Source organism: Lottia gigantea, assembly GCF_000327385.1.
Source record: "Lottia gigantea unplaced genomic scaffold LOTGIsca_37, whole genome shotgun sequence".
NCBI classification, from domain to species: Eukaryota; Metazoa; Mollusca; class Gastropoda; family Lottiidae; genus Lottia; species Lottia gigantea.
The window spans coordinates 2,222,729-2,249,190 of record NW_008709259.1 but is presented as its reverse complement, the minus strand read 5'-3'; the positions used below and the strand labels follow the sequence as shown (position 1 = coordinate 2,249,190).

Here is a 26,462-nt window from a genome sequence, read left to right as displayed (position 1 = left end):
GATGGTAGCGTGATTTTTATTGAAGATTCAAGGAAAATGACAAAACAAAATGTACATATCGCTTTTCTGATTTCAACATGATGTTCTTTAAATTCAAGCACTTTAGATAAAGTGGAAAAAATGTCACTATTATTAATGTAAATGAAACATCTGATAATTAGTCATCCAAAAAAAGTTTTTCAGCTTTCCAGATCACTTTTCATAATATAACTGGTTCGTTTACAATTAAATAAAAATGTATCAATAGAAGACTTGTTTATAACATTGTTCCACCCAGTTACTAATGATATCATGATATTGATAATATCAGCATATGTTATTAAGGGTCTGGAAGTTTAGTCTGTAGTCATTTTCACCAAGACATTTCCTTTAATTGATGACAAACCATGTGTTAGATTTTCATTCTGAAAAGTGATAGGGAGAGCTGAAATTTAGCTCCAGTTAAATTCGTAGTCACTTCCACCAAGACATTTCCTTAACTAACTGATAACAAACCAAGTGTTGGATTTTCATATTGAAAAATGATCGGTAGAGCTGAAATTGTGCTCCAGTCTGGTAGTTAAATCTGTAGTCACTTCCACCAAGACATTTCCTTTAATTGATGACAAACCATGTGTTGGATTTTCATTTTGAAAAATGATAGGAAGAGCTGAAATTGAATTACCAGCAAATATTTACAGGATGCAAATAAACACCATCTTTAATTGACACTAGGTCACATGACTGATTGTAAATGTTCGTAGCCTGCTTTGATTAAGAACTGAAAGTTGGGATGATTTCGTAGATCACCAAGTTCTTCAGACTGTAAGATTTCTTCTACACTCGGTAAATATTCTGTTAAATCTAAACCTAGAAAAAAGATTAAAGTATTAGATTAAAGATGGGTTCCCTTATTTTAGAGAATTACCAGCAGAATTCATATGAGTGACCGTTCAAGAAAGGTCAAAAAGTCTTTTTTGTTTATCCAGACTGTATATACATGGACATTTATGATTGGTTAAAACACTGCAATAAGCTATAATAGTACCTTGTTATAAGGTTTTATGTTTGAAATTGAAAAAATGTGAACCAAACCTACCTTCATTGTAAGCTAGATCAACTGTTTTAAAGAAAATTGTATCTTTTATCGTGTCTAATGGGTCACTGGCTTTATTATCCTTCCAACTGCAAAAAACAATATAATATTCTCATTATAAAACCATTGTTACTGCATCGCAAAAACTACTCTTGGCAGCCTTTTCTATGGATATAGCAACATTAAAACTAAAGGAATCCATTTAAAAATCACAGAGGCCACAGAGTAGTTAATCATTTTCTTGACTGGCTAGCAGATTATCGTGGGTGACCATTTGAAACCTCATATAACGATATGACGTGAAATTTGATCTCAATTTGCCCTTGAGAGAAGGTGTATTATATCATAGCCTACCGGTATTGTCATAATGTTTGGCACAAGAAAGGTCAACTATGTCATTTAACCAATAGTCATATGTACATTTACTTGACTATTTTCACAAAGAGAATACAATTACTAAATATATTAACAGCAATACTAACTTATCTCTGAGAACAGCTTTAGACCATATATGTAATCTTAATTCATTGATATCTATATCATCATCTTCCTATAGAGAGAAAAAGAAAGTTTCAATTTATTACAAGGATAGTGTCTTAACTACCATTTGTTCAAAACGAAATCAAATGAATGGAGTTTTACGTCCTAATTTTCTGCACGTGGGCTAATGAAGACGTGCAATGAGAGAAATGTTACCAGGACAGTGGCATTAGCCTGCTCTTTTTCTATTTCCAACTATAGAGAGATCTTTAACGTGCACAATCTGTAGCAAATGGGGGCTCGGTTTATTGTCCCATCCGAACGACGAGACGCTTTTTCCATGTCAGCCCCTCTTACCTGCATCACTGACAGGGGGGGGAACTGGGTTGAAAAATCCGTAGGTATTATCTCGACCTATGCCTGGATTGAATCCTGGACCCTCAGGTTAGAGAGCAAGTGTCTAACTCACTGAGCCACGGCGGCTCCCCACCATTTATTCAAATATAACCAATCAAACACAAGCATAAACAATAAAAACATATTTTCAAAATCTGAATTTTGTCACCAATAGATGTATTTGTTCAGAAAGTGGAAATTGGAAAACCAACATGTCTTCAAGCGATTTCTGTATTAGTCAATGTTCTAAAGACTAAGCAGATATCCTGTAAAAATTGATCAGGCCTACTCTTTAAAAAAAAAGTCTTACTTGGTCCAGATATTGCAGTAAATCTAAAGCCTTTTTAAACTCGTATTCTGTTGCTACAGCATTAATTTCACTTATATATAACTACAATAGAAAACAGATTTTAAAATTAAAAATATTTCCACCTACAAGTAAATTTAAATACCAATAATCATATATATATACATGTTGACTCTCTAAAACAATGGTTTCCAACCTATTTCAGCTGTCACACCACGGCAATCACATGGACAACCCCAAAAATTTGTTTCATCCACATTTGCAGCATATAATGATGTGAGGTGCTCTCTCAATTCAAAATAAATTCTTCTTCTACACCAGTTGGCCACACCCCTGACACCTTAGTCCCACACCCCCAGGGGATGAAAATACCCCAGGTTGGAAACCAAGGCTCTAAAAGGAATATAGAATATATTCTTGGATTCCGAAGTAAATGCTACTGAACAGAAGAATAAATTTGTGGACCATCAAGTAATTTAGTTACCTCTATAATTTCCTGTGGTTTTAAAACACTCATATTGTTTGTATCCATACCTAAATGCTGTAAAAGATATCACAGAAAATTTTATTGTTTTTTTTCAGAGAGAAAAGTCATCAAAACCTAGAATTTTACGTTATTCACAAGCTTTGTAGAAATTGTTTAAAAATTTTAAAATGTCAAGTAATCTTTAACTACTGTCTGACTACATTGAGCTCTGAATTGAATTTTTTCTCAAATTTCATAAATATACAAAATAAAATTTTTAACTGTATATTATTTGTCTTAGAATATTTTCGGGTCCATGGAAATATAAGGTTTGGTTATTTCACATTGAAAATAGACCTGAAAATTCACTTGAAAATGGCCCACTTTTCGGACTGAAAATTCCCCTCTGTAACATCATTTTTTTTTATATTATTACATATAATATTTTTTTTAATTGTTTAACACTTTCATCAACCCAAAAACAATTTAAGAATCTCAGTAGTATTTCGTAGTTGATATTTCAATTCATAAGAAAATGATTCAGAATACAGAGAGTTCAGTATTAGACACAACCAACAGCAATCTTCATGACAGCCTAACTGCCCTGACTTGACATGTAACTTGGTTGAAAATACTATCTTTAGAAATGTCATATCCAAACTGCAGATTTCAAATTAAAGGGACAGATGGGCCATTTTCTTGACCAATCATACTTTAGTCTCATAAACGGGAATTTTTTAGCTAAGCCAATCTGTAATAGTGTTCACAGCTCACTGTCGAAATTTTAGCTTTCAAATCATTGGGTGTCCAGAATTATTTGTGTTTGAATGTTAAAACAACAACTCATCAATTTAAGATACTCTGTGATATATAGAAAAGACATATATAGAAATAGTGAGTCAAATTCCTACTTTGAAGTATTTTTAAAGGAATTATGTGATTTTCATACATTTCTAGTACTTCTGAAGACTATTTACATATATTCAAGACTAAAATCAACACCCCCCCAAAATGCTGCCTCTGCCCCTTTAAGAGAGCTTAATTTGATTCACTGTGCAATCAGAGTTCCACAGTTTTGATAATGTTAATAAATAATTAATAATCAATGTAATTTACCTGTAAAGAATCTGGTGGAAGTTGTTCTTGATGTAAAATCAAATCTAACTGATCATCTATTTCTATAGGGAATAAAATTTAATTGTTATTCATGGTTTGATTGGTTAAAAATAATGTCATTTTCTGTGGAATAAAGCTTGCTAGATTATGATGGAGATGAAAAATATTAGAAAAAAGGAAATAAAATAGTAATAGTAATCTGATATTAATTGTTTAGGCACTTGACGAATACTCAGGGAGATTTTGCCAGCACAACTAACAATCTAACTGTCCTTTGGACATACATGGACATACATCTCAAAAACCTGGTTATCTAGCACCAATGATACAGACAAAACTTACCATCCATTCGCTCTTTCATATCAGGAGACTGGTTATCAGAGGCTAGAGCTGTTAACTTACTTAAACTTAATAATGTCTGGAAAAACAAACAGAAAACATTGGCTGTAATTGTAAGCGAACAATCCAATCAAATCACTGCATTTACGTACAACAAAGAGTTTAATAGAGTCAAGGTATAAGACTTCATAATAGCTTAATATCAAGAAGATGGACTAATAAGTCATACCTTTTTCTTGGAAGCGAATGTAGTTTCTGTTCTAGCTAGATCTAGTAATGTTTCATGAGCCTGTGTATATTGTTGGTTAGAGATATCATGAAGCCAGCTTAAATATCGATTGTTATCAGATTCTAGAAACTGGCCTAGATCTCTTGAATTACCTATCTGTTGAGAAAACAGCCTTCCTCTACGACCTGAAGGAAAGCGAAATATATAACATTAGTTTATTTTTCCTAAATAGTGTTGGTGTTGTTCATATTAGAATAAGGCAAGGAATGCCATTAGTGTGCAATTAAAGAGACAGTTCGCCATTTTTGGGGGTTGATTTTAGTTTTGATTATGTAAATAGTCTTCAAAAGTACTAGAAATGTATGAAAATTGCCTTCAAAAATACTCTAACTAGGAATTTTACTTACTATTTCTATATAAATGTATTTCTTTTCTATATATCACAGAGTATCTTAAATTGATGAGTCGTCTTTTTAACTTAAAACGCAGATAATTCTGGACACACAAGGCTCAAATGAACGGTGAACTGTGAACGCTATTACTGATAGGCTTAGCTAAAGAATTCCCTTTTCCGTGACTAAGGTATGGCCGGTAAAAAAATGGCGCATCTATCCCTTTAAGGTAATTTTTCAAAATAACAAACATCATTTGGCCTATTTGACTTTTTCAACAGTCTTGCTCTCAATCTATTTCAGTAATGTAGAACATATTTCATGCATAGGTCATGTCAAAAACTTGCATGGATACCCAAGGCTAGAGGACTGCGAATGTCACCCTGTGATGGACTCTTTTTCAGAAAATAATCGAAATGTATTGGTAGATATATTAATAATAACTTACCGTGTTTCATATACCAGTCAAATAAAACAGTAGAAAAACCCTGAAATATAATAATCATCAATTTTAAATTCGTTTAAAGTATAAATTATTGCTTGTGGAGGTCATAAAGGCAAATTCCCCTCTCATCTAAACGCCGGATATCAACGACAATAAGTTGAGTAAACAATATAATATTACTTACAACGTGCAAGGTCTAGATTTCAACAAGAAAGAAGACATCGATCACAGTTGAGATATGGTTTATATAGTAACCATATATAGTCACATGACTGCTTGTGTACACTAACAAGCATGTGAATTTTTCATTCTTTGAACGTTGATTGGCGTGCATATTCTAGTGACGTAACAAGAATAATGCATTCGTAAATCCGAGATGCCGTAGGGCTATAGTGGAATATAATCTAATAAAAATGTTGCACAAGATTTTTTCATTATCTTTTATCTATAGGCAACTATTTCAGTAAGGATTTCTATGATCTGTTACTAAACTGTTCATTATATTGTTCTACATATCTCTGTAATCTCTCATTATTATAACAAACTATAATTAACTATAACTATTACTAAACTGTTCATAATATTGTTCTACATATCTATGTAATCTCTCATTATTATAACAAACTATAATTAACTATAACTATTACTAACCTGTTCATTATATTGTTCTACATATCTCTGTAATCTCTCATTATTATAACAAACTATAATTAACTATAACTATTACTAACCTGTTCATTATATTGTTCTACATATCTCTGTAATCTCTCATTATTATAACAAACTATAATTAACTATAACTATTACTAACCTGTTCATTATATTGTTCTACATATCTCTGTAATCTCTCATTATTATAACAAACTATAATTAACTATAACTATTACTAACCTGTTCATTATATTGTTCTACATATCTCTGTAATCTCTCATTATTATAACAAACTATAATTAACTATAACTATTACTAACCTGTTCATTATATTGTTCTACATATCTCTGTAATCTCTCATTATTATAACAAACTATAATTAACTATAACTATTACTAACCTGTTCATTATATTGTTCTACATATCTCTGTAATCTCTCATTATTATAACAAACTATAATTAACTATAACTATTACTAACCTGTTCATTATATTGTTCTACATATCTCTGTAATCTCTCATTATTATAACAAACTATAATTAACTATAACTATTACTAACCTGTTCATTATATTGTTCTACATATCTCTGTAATCTTTCATTATTATTAGTTTTTTCGCAAACCATTATTAATGTTTGAAAATCAGAATATTTTTCAGCTAGTGAGAGGGCTCTTTCATATTCCTCATTTTCAACTGAAAATAATATAAAGTCATATATTGTAGGTAAAGAGCATTTTCATAAAAAAAAAATTTTAATTTTGCCAATAGTTTGTAATAATTACATTTTGTTAATCAGTTTTATAGGAATTGAAATTTCATCTTCAAATATCATTGAGAATTATTGATGGCCTTTTTGATAAGTTAGAAATTCCAACCTATGAACAAAAAATATCATTAGGAGATTGGATTGTACGTGAGACAAGTTTTTAATCAAGTAACCATAAGTTAACATTCTTTTGGATCAAAAGACTAAGACTAATATGAGACAAAATTCTAAAAAAAAAATTTAGAATTGAACTTTACTGATAACATCATAAAATTTCACAGCCCAATAATTCAGATTATTAAACAGTCTCTATAGCCATACCTAATGGAGTTATAAGATTCTGTCGTTCCTGTTGATATTTTTGTTCTAGAGTAATATATGCCTCCTCATTGCCGTCTGATCTACGTAGGGATTCTAATTGGTTACTGTAACCATCCAATAATATATCAGATATCACCAACAATTGTTGAAATACCACATTTTTAGTATCATCATCTTTAATTTCTGTCACAGCGCCCTCTACAGTCAAATTGACCTAAAAAGAAAATATTTCACAGGAATTACTAATCATTTTCTATTGATTTGATGAATAACATTTAATTATTTAATAATATGTTTAATAGTTAGATAATCAACTCCGAAGGGACTTAAAATACAGTCACCAGTTAAAATTCAAAATTCTTGTTTGACATTTGTGGTTCCCGTCCAAAAAACTTCTAATAAAATAGTTACAATGCTGGAATCACAAAGCTTAATGGTATCTGTACTAGTGACATCATAAGCTAGATTAACAGATGTTGGACAGAAAATGTAAATAGAGGCCAAGATGTCCCTGAAACAATAAGATTTCTCCAGTAGAAATTAAAGATTTTTTAAATCTAATCTTACCTGTTTAAAGAGTAGTGTACGAAGACCTCTAGGTCCACCAGTAGATGTCCAAGGTTTATATTCTTGTTGTAAACCTAGTATAGTAGGTGAAATATAGGCTTCAGCTTTCGATTGACGATACTGTAATGCTGTAGTTAACATACCCTGAAACATAATATTGCAGCCTGAAATTTCCAAGCAAAAACAACATCAATGAAACGAAAATACCAACATTATAACAGCAAAATTCATTATAAAATCTATAAAAATCAACCATTAAAATCAGTAGAAATCATCAATCGAATGTGTAAAAATCCACCATCAAAATCAGCAAAAGTCATCAATAGAATCTGTAAAAATCAACCATCAAAATCAGCAGAAATCATCAATAGAATCTATAACAATCAACCATCAAATCACAAGAAATCATTAATTGTATTTGTACAAAACAACCATCAAAATCAGCAAAAATCATCAATAGAACCTGTAAAAATAAATTATCAAAATCAGCAAAAATCATCAATAGAACCTGTAAAAATCAACCATCAAAGTCAGCAGAAATCATCAATAGGATCTATAAAAATCAACCATCAAGATCAGTAGAAATCGTCAATTGAACCTGTAAAAATCAACCATCAAAATCAGCAGAAATCATCAATAGAACCTGTATAAATCAACCATCAAAATCAGTAGAAATCATCAATTGAACCTGTAAAAATCAATCATCAAAATCAGCAGAAATCATTAATAGAATCTGTAGAAGTCGACCATTAAAATCAGCAAAAATTAACCATCAAAGTCAGCAGAAATCATCAATAGAACCTGTAAAAATCAATCATCAAAATCAGCAGAAATCATTAATAGAATCTGTAGAAGTCTACCATTAAAATCAGCAAAAATTAACCATCAAAGTCAGCAGAAATCATCAATAGAACCTGTAAAAATCAATCATCAAAGTCAGCAGAAATCATCAATTGAACCTGTAAAAATCAATCATCAAAATCAGCAGAAATCATTAATAGAATCTGTAAAAATCGACCATTAAAATCAGCAAAAATCAACAATTAAAATCAGCAAAAATTGACTTACGATTTATTATGATTGGGGCATTTATCCCTTTAAGTATAAAGGTGGACTTACCTCAATTATAGAATTAACAGCTGTTATAAGTGTTACACGTCTCTGTGGGGAGGGTTCTTTCTCTAGTGTATCAGTTTCTAACTCTACCAGTGCTTCTATAACTTCTTCTATCCTAGATACCTACAAAGAATACAGGCCAGGGTGTGCCATTTTTTGCGTTGATTTGGGTCTTGAATATATGTAAATTGTCTTAAGAAGTACCAGAACTGCCCAGATATCACATAATACCTGTCTTTTCTAAATATCAAGTCTCAAGAAAAGATGAGTTGTCATTTTAACTTTCGAACAGGAATAATTCTGGACACACATTGATCTGAAGGCTCAAATTTCGGAGGTAAGCTGTGAACATTATTACTGATTAGCTTAACTAAAAAATTCCTGTTTCTGAGACTAAAGTTGCAGGCACACGAACATTCTTGGTTAAGGATTTTTGTAGACTAGTGTCTTGTCAAAAGTTTCACTGACTGACATGGGTACATGAGGAGAAAAAAATCTCTAGTCGGTCGTTTTCCACATTGTCGATTATCATGTGAAAGGAAAATAAATCTGACTGTCTTGTAGACAACAAAAATATCGGAGACAATTATGAGACCAGTTTGATGGAAGCATGGGCACACACAAGACTCTAATCAGCGCCAAAAATCTTCAACCAAGACTGCGCGTTTGATGAATGCTTAAGAAAGCCTGAAGTCAAACCTAGTTTAAAAATAAATGAAGATTGTACCTCTCTATAGAAGATATCTTGTGGAGTTAAACCAGATGGTAACCTTCGTAAATTCTCTCCTCTCATTTTAAATACATGTTTAATACACTCATCTATAATATCTGTATGATGTCTGAAATATAAATAACTTTATATTGAACTATGTAAACACCAATACCTCCCTGGATTGTTCTTAGCTAGGTGCCTTGGTTTCTATAGCCTGTGCTCTTAGGTTTTGCTCAGTGATAACTTGAAACCAATATCATCTATTATGAATTTCCGAATCGTTACAAAGTGCCAACTAGCTACTGAATCTTTAAAGGGACATTCTGCTTTTTTGGAAAATGTTTTCATAATCAAAAATCGTTTATTTTACTCAAATCCGTACAGTAGTTTTCTAACAGCTTCCAAAAAGCATAACGAACTTAAAAACCTTACATAATGTTTTTTAATATTTTTGACATTTAAAAATTAACGTCTGGATTTTTTTGTTAAAACTTTCTTATACGTTAAAAGAGCACATTTCTCTTGATTTTCGCGTATAGTTTTCACAAATTTGAGCAAACAAAATTTATTTGTGTTATATGCATTCTTTCCGAGTTTCAGGAAGATTTCAGTGGCTGTAGGCGTTTTATTATTGAGGACAAGGGCATGTACTCTGATTTTAATTCGTGCAAAGGGCTCAAATTCAAGCTTGATCTTCATGACCACTTCGTGTAAAAATGTGAACCAACAGACAGGGAAGAGTGCAGACTTGGTGAAGATGTGGGAATATATAATGGTGGAAATACTTACTCTGTTTGTAATTGTCTGAGAGTGATGGCAGCTGTCAGTTTTTCAGCATGTTCACATAAAACAGATGTTGTTGACATATAGGTACTGTTTACATTGATTATACTTAGCTAAAATAAGTAAACATAACTTACAAGACAAGATAATATATGCTTACATAAGAGATTCTTTTTATATCTTACATGCTATTTTTATCTTCTATTTAGCTTAAAGTGATTGTAAAGAGGTTTTCTAATTTTGTAATGCTTATTCGGGACACTGATAGCATCAATTTACACAATTCCAATTTTCAATCAGAAGTTGGTTATTCCTGCAATTCCATTAAAACTAAGTGTTTTATGACATCACCCTGCAAAATTTGCCTTATCACATAAGACTTTCGCTGGGGTGATGTAAAACACCTTAGTTTTAGTAGAATTACTAGAACCATAGACGTCTGATTGAAAATTGGAATAGTGAAAATTGATGGTATCATTGTCCCCAATACACATACAAAATATAGAAAACCTTGTTACAATCCCTTTAACGGGTCACACCATGCAGTGTACACTGAGGGAAATGTCAACTACTTGAGAACACTTAGTACCTATTATGCCTAATGGCTAATTTTGACACTTTTTTACTCATTCAAGGGAAATTACTCAAAAGCATGAAATATTGTTAGTTTAGAACATGGATTAGTAAGGTTGTCAGTATGTATGTCCACTAGGGCTGCATCGATTCGATACACTATACAATACACATCCAACGATACGATTTATTGCAATAATTATCACCATTCATTTATTAGAGAAGGAAAGAGAAAAAATAGTAGAAATTTGTAAAAGTACTAACAATTTTGTCACTATTAAGCACTTCAGAACATTTAGAAGTAAGGAATTGTGACAAAAATCTATAATTTCAAAGTCAGAAATGAATTTTTGCAAATTTTGAATGGCAAATCATACTAAGAAAAGGAAAACATGACACAATTTCTTATACACACAAGGATTCTGTGTCATTTGTTATTAAAAGGGGCTAAGAATTAATCGTGCTGATACATCATGATTATTTTTTATCCAACGCAATGCATAGATAAGAAGGAAAGAATCATGGCTCATAGATTCATCGGTGAATCGTTGCAGCCCTAATGTCCATACAGAACTTAAGCCTGTATCACTGTAACATCTAAGTTAGAGATAATGAAAAGAAATTCTAATCACACCTACCCTATCCCACAGATGAAGTTTTTTAAGGAAAGCTATAAGATAACTATGAGCTTTCTCTTTATCTTTTAACTGTTGTAAAATTAACAAGGAACTGGAACTGTTAGTAACGTCACCTGTAATAATACCAAAATATATCAAATATTGATAAACAAATTCATATATCATGGGTGACCACTAGAAACCTCGTTTATGCCATATTTGGTCATTTTGACTTTTTGGTACTGTTCAAAAGCTCGTATTCTTAGCTTGATTGTAAATAACTCAAAACCACCAATTAAATAACACGTATATAAACAGTCAGATTTAAAACCTTGTAAAATATATTATATTATACGAGGTTTCTGCGGATGAAAATGAAAAACCTCGTATACTGTATTATTATACGAGTTATTGGTTGAATAGGTTGAAGTACTCAAATTGTTATACAAGGTTTAAATTTTCAAAGAATGAAAACCATGTATAGCGGTAAAAAAAATAATAAAAATATCTCAAGGAAAATATACGTACAAATAGTTTTTTTGCGTTTTTCTCGAAAAGGTAATTTCGCGCAATATATCGTTATACGATGTTTTAAGTAGTAACCCACGATATTACTTTTTTTTATGCGACTACATATTGATAATGATTTCTTGCTTTATTCGGAAAATTATGGGGCCATAAAATGGTAGCTCTCTTATATCTCTTTACATCTGTTTTAACTGTTAATTTATCTTATACTTACCCTGTTTAATGTTTTGAGCCCAGCGTGGATCTGAGGCAGGATAATCATCAATAACATCGCAACTCAATCCTACCACTAACTCATCTACCTCACTTCCTGTACCATCTTCACTACTTAACTCAGGGGGAAATAACTCTGATAGGATAGACTGCGCTTGTTGCTAAGGAAAAAGAGAAAAAAAAGACAATAAATACAAGAAGCTATCCCAAACACAAGACAATATTATGGAATAAACACAATTCTTTAATAACACAAGACAATATTATGGAATAAACACAATTCTTTAATAACACAAGACAATATTATGGAATAAACACAATTCTTAAATAATACAAGACAATATTATGGAATAAACACAATTCTTTAATAATACAAGACAATATTATGGAATAAGCACAATTATTTAATAATACAAGACAATATCATGGAATAAGCACAATTATTTAATAACACAAGACAATATCATGGAATAAGCACAATTATTTAATAATACAAGACAATATTATGGAATAAGCACAATTATTTAATAACACAAGACAATATTATGGAATAAGCACAATTATTTAATAATACAAGACAATATTATGGAATAAGCACAATTATTTAATAATACAAGACAATATCATGGAATAAACACAATTATTTAATAATACAAGACAATATTATGGAATAAACACACAAAAGAATACTTACTATATTGCCTGATATTGAAGAAAGGAAAGCAGCTTTTAATCTGGCTGATTTACTGTCACTTTGACTTAATTCAGTTACCTGTGGTAAATTATTTCCCATCATGGACTGAAAGATACAAAGAAATCTATTTGGAGTTTTCATGTAAAAAATGAAATGCCTCTTGTCTCGCCCAATAACTCTGACTCGTTTTTTACATATATGAAATGTCTTATTTATGTATTATTTTTCTGTTACAGTTTTGCCCTAATCAAAATTGGCAAGGAGAGAAATTGTAAGCTTGTAAGCATCCTCTATCCTCTGTTGTTATTATAGGTACATCTTTAATCATGATTGTTATTGTTATATCCCTTTATGGCTTCTATTGATTTACCTATATATCTTGTGTTGTTTGGTTGTTAGTCATTTTAGTTGATAACGTTACCTATATTGTTTCGTAACGTAGTATGTAATAAACCTAGAAGTAGTATATCCATATATCTTGTGTTCTTAAAGCGTGTAAGCAATCAACAGCACCATCTTGACATATTGACAAAAAAAAGCAATCGTCTTACCCCATCATTTTGTGTAAATGGATCATGACCTGATTCTTCTAGTATACTGAAAGGGAAATAAAACAATATATAACTACAGTCACTTTCAATAATGAGTTTCTATCATATTGTAGGCAAACTAGTTTCACAGATTCATTCTGAAAAGGGATATATTAAGGTAAATTAATCTTTTTATCAAACCTACCTGGTATCAATGTGATTTTGAGGTGACAGTGAAAATAAACCATGAGAGTTGGAGAAGAACAGAGCTTTACCATCGGTACTTCCTACAATTACAAATAATAAATCAGGTCTTTCTTGTGTTGTATTCGTTACTACTTAAACTATCCCAAAATAAAGTGGACAGATTATATTTTGAATTGTTCCAAAACGTGCACAATTATATTTGATCAAATTTCAATTTGCTACGGCCATTAATGAACTCATAACCAGACCGGTAGCTAGAGGGTGGCCCGGTCCCTTAAAAAAAATTTGGCCTTGCTGAAAAATTTAGTTGTCTTACATGACTTGTTGAGTTGCTATAGTTGAGCCCGCCTAAAAATTTGCCCCCTCCCCCTCGACCTTGGGCTTGCTGTGGGCCTGCTCATAACCCATATTTTTCTATGATATCAAAACAAATGAACACCCATAAACATCATATAAACAGCATTGTGACCAATGTTAGGCCTTGGATCAACTTCAGGTGATTCAATTTTAAGAAAGAGGGGAGCTTACTTACCTGCTCCAAGATACATATCATGTACACCCTGAAGTTCCATTTTATCTGTGGCTGAATTCTCTCCTATAATAGACATGTTTGAATCTAATACCCTTAACAAAATATCTGACAACAACTTTCATTTGTATTAACCTGATATACTTTTAATTTTGTAAAAATATTGATAAATGACCACACAATAAGATACATGCCACATGATATAGCCAGCACTGTATCTGACATCACATGGTTATGTTTCAGTGGCTGGCTGTAACTTTTGAGGCCAGTTAAGCTGCCACTTTTTTTGAAAGGGGTTAGTATTTTGAAAGGGGTTAGTATTTTGAAAGGGTTAGTATTTTGAAAGGGTTGGTATTTTGAAAGGGATTAGTATTTTGAAAGGGGTTAGAATTTTGAAAGGGATTAGTATTTTGAAAGGGGTTAGTATTTTGAAAGGGATGAGTATTTAGAAAAGGTTAGTATTTTCAAAGGATTAGTATTTTGAAAGGGATTAATATTTTGAAGGGGTTAGTATCTTGAAAGGGATTAGTACTCTGAGAGGGATTAGTATTTTGAGAGGGGTTAGTATTTTGAAAGGAATTGGTATTTTGAAAGGGGTTAGTATTTTGAAAGGGTTAGTACTAAGATTGGTCGAGATGGAGATGTACCTACCCTCTTGGTTGACTATAAAAATAGTATTTCTGTTATAAACATAGGCTGAATTATTACCACTACCAGGTACTAATAACTGATAACCTAGTACCTTCTCTTCATTTCTTTCCTGCAAATAAATATAACAAAATACCAAACTATGTGGACTCTCTGAAAGATGTAGAGTTAACACTTCCAGTTGCAAAGAAGCATTAAGTGCTCTCTGCTAACTCCAGGATTATCTACAAACTAATCGTATCTTCAAATTTTTTTTGAAAATGTAATATTTCAAGCGTATGGTATTAACATTTAATGTTAACTATGCAAATAATTAAGAGACTGGAAAACTATCTAGACTAGTTGGTGGTATATCATGACTAATTAATAGAGACTCTAGAAATACTTACTGAATACTTATCAACATGATCTATGTTTATAAAACTATCTAGACTAGTTGGTGGTATATCATGGCTAGTAGATAGAGACACTGGAAAAATAAAAACATTACATTGAAACCATGCACGAATCTTCTGTTTGACTGCTGGACAATTCCCCCAGACTTTTTTGTTGTATCAATCCATGAGAGTGGCTTAGCTGTGCTATAACTAGTTTAATTTGAAGTTTTTGTTCATTTTACTCTACAATAAATGGTTATAGAAAGGGGTACTTTTTTTCATTTATTAACCAATTTACCCTTCGAGTTCATTGCGTAAATTTATGAAAACTATGCTAAAAGTAGTACTTACTTATAGAATAATGCAGTGTATCAGTAGATTCTATATTCACACCAGCTCCTAATATCATAACACCATAACTATAATACACATAAAAACATGTTTATATTATATAACAGTTCTTAGAAATCATTGTATCAGACCACTGGAATGCCTATATTTGATGATTTTCAGTTGTGCGTTGTTAACTATTTGTCCTGATAATATTGCCGGCAAAATTTTCATTGATGCTTTTGTGGACATGACGTCATTTGCTTGGTAACGTCGAGCAAATGGCAGCTGTGGGTCCCTATCTTAATTGGCGTTTGATAGTTCAATGACCTTGAATAAGTCATCTTCACTCATAATTCCAGTCGATCCAGTTGTAAATGGGTACAGATAATCCAGGATAGAGCCAATGCCAAAAGGTTTGGACATAACTGTGAACCTAAGTTGTTATCTTTGTAAAATTTAGTGGTTTCTTTCTTTTCTTTTTTTGTATACTTTTTATTGATATTTTGATGGGTGGAGCTTAAGTGTGCTATAACTTTGTATTAGCTCAGCTCTTCCACAGCTAGTTCCTTAAACCAGTTATTGTTTCAAACCTCTTTATATATACTAGCTATCAAGTCATCTTCTCATTTTCTTAGTGCATGGGCCCTGGATATTCCTCACTTGCATATGACTAGACAAAAGTCTACTTCAACTTCACTGACTAACAAGGGGATTGAAAAATCTTCATGGGACAAAATACTTATATAACAGCTTGTCCAACTTCAGTAGGGATGCAGGCTGAATTATATATATATAGGTCAGTTGTCTGAAGATCACATAGCATGAAACTCAACAACAGGTTTTTTTTAGGTTCTGTTTTAATATTTCTATATCGCTCTAGAATTCATGTATTGAACACTATTTTAACAGTGAATATATTTGATTATATAATAGCAACAGACTGTTATTACCTGGTGGTTTGAATATCCAGTAACCATGTTTTTAACTGAGGAAGTTGTACTGATTCTTGACCCTGAATAGATCAAATTTGAATTTATTAAATGAAACTGATTTTGTGTTAGTTGAAGAATTCCATGAAATTAAACAAAATAAAATTGACTTGTAAGAAAGGTAAGATAGACAGCTACAAATTTAGACACAAATTTTGTTTGTCATTTTAGGCCATGATGAGCTTGGGTATTAGGGCCGACTCTCGAAAGCACTGGCACATGCATTAGAATTTTTCTAACCTTTAGGAGGATTCGAAACCCATGGCACCTAATCAACTCACTACCAACTGAACTATTCCACTGCCACAAAAAGACAGTTTTCCAACCCAGAGTTCAGTAGTGGTTTAAGGGGCCGATATCGAAGGTGAAGATTTTTAATATGTCAACTTACCCATAGTTGTTTAGCTAAAGCTTCTTTATATAGTCTATCTACATCTACTTGAAATGATATCTGAAATATACAAATAAAATAGGAGCTTTATTGGACTGATAAAGATGGCACAATTTTACAATTATAATTGATGGTCACAATAACAAAGATAGCTTGCCAGGCAAGGTAATATACGCCCCCTGGCAGCTTTGATTTTAAATAAAAATATTTGGCAGTACAGTAACAATTACCAGTATGATATATTCAACCTTCAGACATACACTTCTTTTGAACTTTTTGAGGCGATACCGAATAATATTATCAAGTTTCATCAAAATCTGTCAAGAATTGGGACTTCTAGAGTGTTTACAGGCTAAACCTTGAACACATTTTTAAGAACAAGGGCAATAACTCATACTAAATATTTTTTGATTTTTCTGATTTTCGATAGGGTTCATCCTTGGGTGAATACATACACTCACACTAAGTTTCGTCAAAATCCATCAATAATTGTCCCTTCTAGAGTGTTTACGTGCCACAAATTGAACGCATTTTCAATAACAAGGGCAATAATTCATATTAAATATTTTTGGATTTTATTGATTTTCTATAGAGTTCATCCTTGGGTTATAATAAACAATTTCAGCAAGTTTCGTCAAAATCAGTAAAGAATTGTGACTTAACGAGTGTTAACGAGCTAAAAATCGAACGCGTTTTAAAGAACAAGGGCAATAACTCATATTAAATATTTTTGGATTTTATTGATTTTCAATAGGGTTCATCCTTGGGTGATAATAAACAATTTAAGCAAGTTTCGTCAAAATCCTTAAAGAATTGTGACGTGTAGAGTGTTAACAAGCAATTGTGGACGGACGGACCAACGGACACGGGTGACGGCAATATACGCCCCACATTTCACGTGGGCTTATAAAAACCATTGTTAATATTTCTGGAGGGCAAGATATGTTGTATGAAATCAGAATGATGTCTAAATCTGGCAATTTTCATTCTGACGTCTGTGGTTCTTGCAATTCCACTAAAACTAACGCATTTTATGATGATGTCACTAGATTGGAGCTACTATTGATATCTATGCACTTCCCCTCTAGTGACGTCATAAAACGCGTTAGTTTCAGTGGTATCACAAGAATGACAGACGTCGGAATGAAAATTTGAATGGTGCAAATTGATGCTATCAGTATCCCCGATACACATAAAAAGTTTAGAAAACCTCTTTACAATCCCTTTAAAACTACAGAAAACGGTTATAAATAGTTGAGCCTTTTGGGTGTAAGTATTAAATATCGAAATAAAGGGATAGTTTAGAACAGAAGGTTCATGGCTTAAAGTGAAATAAGCTGATTTACAAGTACTGTCTACATATTGCCTTGATATGGGATTGTCAAGCCACATCAGTTTATGTGCACTTGTGACTAGTCTGGTTTCTACAAATCAGTAGAATAATTAACTAGCTGTGGTAGCACTGAAACCCTTGATAGCACTGAAAAGAAACACCAACCTTTTCAGTATGAGAGTCTGATAAGTTCCATTTCTGTAACAAAGTTCCTGATAGAACATAGAATGGTCTGGAATCTTCTTCTTCTGGACCTGATACCACTGCTTGTAATGGCTGAAAATAATATATCATGGTCATATAATTGCCTTAGAAGTGTTCAATCTAAGTGGTAAATTTATGAGTCAAATTGACCTGTTTTACAATGCCATTAATTCTCTGAACACCCAAAATCAAAATCTTTCTCAAAATTGCATTTTTCTTTATGATAATCTTATTTCAGTCTCAAAATTATCAAGTTCACATTATTCATATGGCTTTCCATCAATATCAGATCTCAATACTATAATGACCACTAAATTCATAATGACCACTAAATATTATCATAGATACTGATACTGATATATTCATTATTCACTGATTGTTAAGTCAACGTACCATTCCTGATGTCTGGGAAGGGGTGGCGCCAAATATAAATGATGACATTCTTCTTCCAAACCCAGCAAACATTCCTTGTGATGATTTTATAGGTTGACAAACAATTACATTCTAGAAGACAAAAACATGAAAATTCATCAGAATCCCTAAATTCATCAAAAAAACTGTCTTTAAAAATCTTTAAAACACACATCTGATGCAGAACACTGTCCCATCATAATAATTAAACACTATTTCCATGTCCCATTAGAATAATTAAACACTATTTCCATGTCCCATCAGAATAATTAAACACTATTTCCATGTCCCATTAGAATAATTAAACACTATTTCCATGTCCCATCAGAATAATTAAACACTATTTCCATGTCCTATCAGAATAATTAAACACTATTTCCATGTCCCATTAGAATAATTAAACACTATTTCCATGTCCCATTAGAATAATTAAACACTATTTCCATGTCCCATCCGAATAATTAAACACTATTTCCATGTCCTATCAGAATAATTAAACACTATTTCCATGTCCCATTAGAATAATTAAACACTATTTCCATGTCCCATTAGAATAATTAAACACTATTTCCATGTCCCATTAGAATAATTTAACACTATTTCCATTTCCCATCAGAATAATTAAACACTATTTCCATGTCCCATCAGAATAATTAAACACTATTTTCATGTCCCATCAGAATAATTAAACACTATTTCCATGTCCTATCAGAATAATTAAACACTATTTCCATGTCCCATTAGAATTATTAAACACTATTTCCATGTCCCATTAGAATAATTAAACACTATTTCCATGTCCCATTAGAATAATTAAACACTATTTCCATGTCCCATCAGAATAATTAAACACTATTTTCATGTCCCATCAGAATAATTAAACACTATTTCCAGGAGGAATATGTGTTTAAAAATTTGACAATACTTTTTCAAACTTTGCGGGGATGGAGCAAGCCTCAAACTCAAACCAAACGCCCAAAGCAATTTGATGTATAATACCTACATACTGGTACAAAAATTGCTTCTAAATTGAATGCCAACTTTAGCATGCTCAAAAAGAAGGCAAAATTCACAATTCATGATATTCAAAACAAATTCGAGAGTTACCTGTCCTTGAGAAGGCAGAAGTAAAACTAAAGAGCTGGTAGTTGTTGCTAACAAACATCCATATGGCTGAAAGAAAAAGAAAATGTGGAATTAATACCATGACTTTGAAGTTTACATCAAGTCTACAACTTATGTTTGTGTTAACCCCAAGGTAAACTCAAGAAAAAGTAATAACTTGAAAAATATAGTCTACGAGCAGAGCAGTCTTGGTTGGAGATTTTTGTCGCTGACTAGTGTCTTAAAATCTTGTGTGTGCCCCTGCTTCCACAACAAGGCTATTGTGCCTGTGACAAGATTTATATTATCAAACCAGTTTGATAATTGTTTCCAATATTTTTATTGTCTGGTCATCATCCAATCAGATTCATTTTCCATTTAATTGCATGATCCACACGGGATTATCGACATGGTGGAAACGGCCTACTGGAGATTTCTGTCTCTTCGTGTGCCCATGCCAGTCGGTGAAACTTTTGACAAGACTTTATCTCGACCTATGGCAGGACCCTCAGGTTAGCGAGCAAGCATCTAACTCACTGAGCCACAGCGGCTCCCGCCCTATTATGTTGTCCTACAGCTACAACAAGATGATGTGATTTACCTGACAGTTGACAACACAATCTGTTTCTTCTCCTTTCAACTCAGCACTAATTTCAGCTGTAGAACTTTCATAGGCTATATTAGACCAATATCTGACTACACCTTCTGGAGTGACAGCTATACAGGCTGGGGGTTGATTCTCACTATGATGTGGTAGAACACAAACTCTTGCTGCATTGTGAGCTAAATCACTTGGTGGTAGACTTAATTCTTTACATTGTATACCCTAGAAAATAAAAAAATGAATTCAAGTCATTTAAAAATTTAGATCAAAACCCCGTAAATCAAGGGCCTGTTTGTCATTCTCGGGGGTTGATTTGTGTCTCGAATAAAATTATGTAAATGGCCTTCAAAAGTACCAGAAAGGTACAAAAATCGCAAAATTCCTTTAAAAATATCTCAAACTAGGAATTTATCTTTCTATTTCTATATATGTCTTTTCTATATATGGCAGTGTCTCAAGAAAAGATGAATTGTCTTATTAACTTTCAAACGCAGATAATTTTGGACACACATGACTGTATTTGAAGATAAAGACAACCAAAATATAAAATATTTCCATACCCTCCCTGATCCACTGGCTTTATATTTCCAAATAAATAATTTTCTTCCAGCCACAAGCCAAGCCCATCCTGAAGGATCTATCTTTACTGTTATCTCTGTATTTCCTGCAACAAGGAATTGAGTTTAAGATCTGAATTTCGACAATTTTATATAAATAAATTCCTTTATACATAAGCTTACATTATGTGACAAAATTTCCACAACAACTTTTGAATATTTATTTCATAAGCTTTACTAGTAATTGGATCATTTGACAGGCAACATCAACATATAAACCCTAAATCTTGAATGAGATCTTCTGATCATACATGTTCAGTATTATATTAATTGAAGTATGCATATGTGGAAGAGTGAACTAACAATTAAAGGGGTGTCAAAAAAGATAAGTCACACTTAGTAAAGCTTTGTGTCTATATAATAAAACTTAACCATAACTAGAAGCTACAGAGGTGAAAATAAAAACCTACTGTCAGCTAGAGTTAGAGCCTCTGTTATCAAGACAGGTAATGGAACACCATAATTCTCTACTCTATGTTGTGCTGTTTCATCAACTATCTGTGATGTAGTCAATGATCGGGATCCTATATGACTTCTACAAAAGAAGATAAAAGTTAATAATTTAGTTAAAGGAATTGTTAAGACATTTTCTGTTCTGTGCATGTATTTGGGGGACGATGATGGCATCAATTTGCACCATGCCAATTTTCAATCAGACGTCTGTGGTTCCAGCAATCCCACTAAAACTAAGTGTTTTATAACGTCACTCACGCAAAGGTCTTATGTGATACAAGCAAATTTTGCGGAAGTGACCTCATAAACACTTAGTTTTAGTGGAATGTCTCACTTCCAGATAAGATATGAGTCAAAATGATAAACCAATGAAAATATTTTATTTTATTGCTACCTGATATCATATTAAACACAAAACACAAAAGGATGGTAGGATCAGAGGCATTTTTTTCTCTACTTTCGATTTGTTTTCATTTAATCCTACCTTGAAACATTGGCACTGGCTCTTCGATTTGGAGTGAAAAGTCCAGATGTTCTTTTATTCTGTGATGAACGAGGACCACCTCGGGGATTTGGGGTAAAAGGGGAAGCCCTTGATCTTCCACTGGGTTGCTGAGGGGTGAACATTATTAGTTTACTTTTTGTGTTTTCTTTATTCACGTTTTCTTTCCCGGCATATTCTCGGTTTCTTAAAATTTAGGGACGCAATTAATGAGAAATTTTGAAACGCATATATAATGTACATTAAGATATCAACTTTGATAAAATTGACCCGTAACTGACGCATGACACCAAATTGATATTTAATTGTGATTTTAATGGATAAATATCAAATTTGTTATAGTGTATCTTTTCGTTCCAGGATACAAAAAAAAATCCATCATTATGCTAAAGCAAAAGTTGAACTTCCGGTAGAATTTTAAGAACAACATTCACAACTTCATTTTAAAGTTTGATATTTGAATTTAGATATTTATCAGTATTTCACAAAAGAATTAGATATGGGTAATTGGTTTGTCCCTTTCTTACACTGTCCGTCCGTTTCTGACTCACCTTGCATGTTCATCTCTTGGCTCATGGCTCGTTTCGACGATGATGTTAGCATTCAACAGATTAGGCAATCAACAAAGAACAGCTTCTGTGTTTACAGGCCATGTAAACTGTAAATGTAGGAGAGTTGTACAAATGAAAATTGAAAATATATCCTGACAAAAATATATCCTCATCACATGACAACTTCGGTTTCCTTTTGCCAAGAAAAGTACCGGTAGGGCATAAAACTTCATTCTTTTCAGCTTCAAGACTGGGTGGATTTGATGACATTCACTGGACTCCACCAACTGAAGCTGAATTAAAGATTATTGAAGCTAGAAGAGAAAGATCAGATAAGATTAGTAAATTAATGGGAGATTATCTATTAAAAGGATATAAAATGTTGGGAATCACTTGTAGAGAGTGTGAGGTTAGCTTAGATTGGTTTTAAAATCTAATACCATATTATCTTACCATTTTAGTAGCTAAAGGAAGAGCAGCGATTTATTTGGAACAATGATGCTGGCATGGTTTATAATCTGCCATGTAGACTATTTGAAATCAATGAAAATATGCCTTGACAGACTAAATTTCCGTCATTGCTCACTCATATCATTGCCTGTGAAGACGTATCTTTTGTGTCAAATGTATTCGCTCTTTTGTAGCAAAATTTGTATATAAATTATGACATATTTCTGAATAAATAATGACAAAATGCCAAATTTCTAAAGAAAAAATTTGATTAAGCTTATGGCATTACATTTTGCTGCATAAAGTACTTGATTTGATTATTTATGAAAGAGTTCAGTAGTGATATTTGTCAAGCTTGTTGATATTAAAATTCTCTTGTAGACAATATTACTACAAGATAGACATGGAAAGAATTATTGTGTTGCTTGTCAAGATTTAGATTCTGATACAGATAAAGATAATCCTTGTAAGTAATTAATGAATTGTTTTTGGAGTTATATATAATACAATATGGTCATGTCATGGTGAATATAGTCATGTCATGGTAAATATAGTCATGTCATGGTAATATGGTCATGTCATGGTGATATGGTCATGTTATGGTGATATGGTCATGTCATGGTAATTTAATAGTTATGTCTACTGATCATGTCATAATATGGTCATGTTACAGTAATATAGTCATGTTACAGTAATATAGTCATATCATGGTAATATGGTCATGTCATGGTAAATATGGTCATGTCATGGTAAATATGGTCATGTAGTAACAGTTATATAGTCATATCATGGTAATGTGGTCATATCATGGTAATATGGTCATATCATGGTAATATGGTCATATCATGGTAATGTGGTCATATCATGGTAATATGGTCATGTCATGGTAAATATTGTCATACCATGGTAAATATGGTTATGTCATGGTAAATATGATTATGTTATGGTAAATATGGTTATGTCATGGTAATATAGTCATGTCATGGTAATATGGACATATCGTGGTATTATGGTCATGTCATGGTAAATATGGTCATGTCATGGTAATATGGTCATGTCATGGTAGATATGATCATATCATGGTAATATGGTCATATCATGGTAATATGGCCATTCCATGGTAAATATGGTCATGTCATGGTTAATATGGTCATGTCATGGTTAATATGGTCATTGTAATTTCCAATGACCATTTTGGCATGTGGGTGTTTTTATAGATTTTGAATTTTTAATTTAAATTTTTGAATTTTTGTTTAAAATTTTAGTAATAAATGAGACAGCAGCATTATCTCAGATTCGTGAACAGCAACTTGTGACATCACATCCAGATGATGGTGATCTAGATCCAGTCACCAGCCAAATAACAGCTAATAGAGAGAGACCTGTAGCTTGTAATCCACCACAAATAACTCAACCAGCTTATCAAGCTAGCTTACCTAAACCACAGAATCAACTAACAGTCCTTAGACAAAATTCCAATATAGATATAGGAATACTGAACGACTCTGTGTCTATTTTACAAGATAAATTAAAGTGGGCTAGTGAAGAGTTAAAAAAGACAGTTTCAGTAGAATATAGTATACAGTTATGCCAATTGATCAAATCATCTGCTGAGGCTATAAAAAGCTGTCAACAAGCACAATCCTCATGAAATATTGACTCATTTTCTGGGATATAAAGCATTTATTAGGAAGTTAAAGGAACCAAGGAGAGCAAGTCAAAATTTCACATTTTCTGCTTCATATGGTACAAAATATCAAATTGCCTAATTTTGTTTGATATTTCTTTGCATTTTTGCAATTGTAAAATAGTGCTAAGTAATATCTTGGACAATATGTAGGGCAGTTGACGGAAATATGGGTAAAAATGACACCTTGAAGGTGTAAACCTAGACTAAGAGATGCCTCAACAGTAGAATATGAATTTAGAGTGGGTAATTGATGGGCACAGTTTTCGTGTTATTTTTAAAGGCATTGACATTCATCTTTGTAATTCCTGCACAAGAGTATGATATGCATACTTCATCTAGTTATATATATGCTCAACATTTCCCATTTCTGTTATTTTATTATTGATGTACTTGTATATTGTGTGTTTTATTCCTCATATTTCCACCTTCTATTTTGTTTCTATAAAACAATTGTTATATCATATTTCTTTTAGTGATAATTAAAAACCACATAGTACATAGTACATAATACACAGAACATAGTACACAGAACAAAGTACATAATACATTTTACATAATACATATTACATAGTACATATTACACAATACATAGTACACAGAACACAGTACATAATACATTTTACATAATACATAATACATTTTACATAATACACAGAACATAGTATATAATACATAGTACATAATACACAGTACATTATACATAGTACATAATACATTTTACATAATGCATTTTACATATTACATAGTACATAGAACACATATTAAGTAGTACATATTACAATTTACATAATATATAATACATATTACATAGTACATAATACACGGTACATAATACATAGTACATAATATATATTACATTTTACATAGTACATATTAAGTAGTACATATTACGTATTACATTTTATATTTTACATATTACATAGTACATATTTTTCAATATATCTGTAAAGTTGTTAAGCTGCTTCAGAAATTCTAGTAGAGAGGCGGCTTACATAATAAATGACTTTGCTTCATTAGGATGCCTCCTATCCTATCTATGTTATAAATGACGGAGGTCACAAAGTCTTAAATGATATGGAAAATTGTCCTTTCTTAAAATGTATGACAAAAATATTATTGACTCAATGTGGACTCCCCAAAAGAGATCATGAATGGACAAAACCTACTGCAGAATTGAATCAGGTGTCTTGAAAGATAGAAATAGTAAATAGAACCCTCAGTCGGTAAAAAATCGACGCCAGTTGTTCTCTATGTGATAACAAACGAGTTTTAATAGGTTTGTTGACAAGTTAATTTTTTGTAGTCTGTAGCATAAGTATGTGGACAAATAAACTGTAGTTACATCCCCTTACTTACGTTTGGGAAAATGAATAGCTCAATATACAGTAATATTTCCGTGAAAACTTAGTTAAATAGAAAAAAATATCATAAGCCTTCAATACGTCTTTTTTGGTGTTAGAGGTATAGCCAGTTATTAACCTACGTGCTTGGTAAATATAAAAAATTTGTTAAATTTGCCCACAACCAAAAATGTTAATTGATCACTTCCACGATTGGGTTTGTGTTTTAGAAATGCATTTCATTGTTATAAGGAGTGTACTGTCTAGAATTCATAAGAAAGTACAGCTATTGTGCCATTGGTTCTACTCGAAATTTGATATAATTATTTGATTCTATGTTCGGTAAAACTTACAACTCGGACGAAGTCAGCAGTTAGATGATACCACAGAAGCGGTCCTTCACTTTATTGGA

General features: G+C 32.0%; 2 protein-coding genes across 2 annotated transcripts; one reads left to right on the top strand and one right to left on the bottom strand.

Moving 5' to 3' along the window:
- Positions 1-22,199, bottom strand: LOTGIDRAFT_233315 (hypothetical protein). Its single transcript, XM_009059114.1, has 33 exons — positions 22,002-22,199; positions 21,475-21,599; positions 21,008-21,111; positions 20,445-20,669; positions 19,847-19,912; positions 18,722-18,832; positions 18,290-18,400; positions 16,792-16,851; positions 16,362-16,423; positions 15,430-15,497; positions 15,091-15,170; positions 14,705-14,813; positions 14,057-14,119; positions 13,523-13,604; positions 13,339-13,384; positions 12,788-12,892; positions 12,095-12,254; positions 11,374-11,486; positions 10,169-10,275; positions 9,395-9,506; positions 8,671-8,790; positions 7,552-7,695; positions 6,985-7,198; positions 6,457-6,590; positions 5,249-5,288; positions 4,409-4,593; positions 4,183-4,258; positions 3,841-3,902; positions 2,743-2,799; positions 2,262-2,342; positions 1,558-1,625; positions 1,079-1,164; positions 1-849 (listed from the first exon to the last, which is right to left on the bottom strand). Exons 1-33 carry the CDS (start codon positions 22,142-22,144, stop codon positions 716-718), a joined length of 3,453 nt encoding a protein of 1,150 aa, XP_009057362.1. The 5' UTR covers positions 22,145-22,199; the 3' UTR covers positions 1-715.
- A 217-nt stretch (positions 22,200-22,416) lies between these two features.
- On the top strand, positions 22,417-25,172 carry LOTGIDRAFT_217206 (hypothetical protein). Its single transcript, XM_009059113.1, has 5 exons — positions 22,417-22,522; positions 22,813-22,979; positions 23,402-23,486; positions 24,286-24,332; positions 24,399-25,172. Exons 1-5 carry the CDS (start codon positions 22,519-22,521, stop codon positions 24,669-24,671), a joined length of 576 nt encoding a protein of 191 aa, XP_009057361.1. The 5' UTR covers positions 22,417-22,518; the 3' UTR covers positions 24,672-25,172.
- The last annotated feature ends 1,290 nt before the right edge of the window (positions 25,173-26,462 follow it).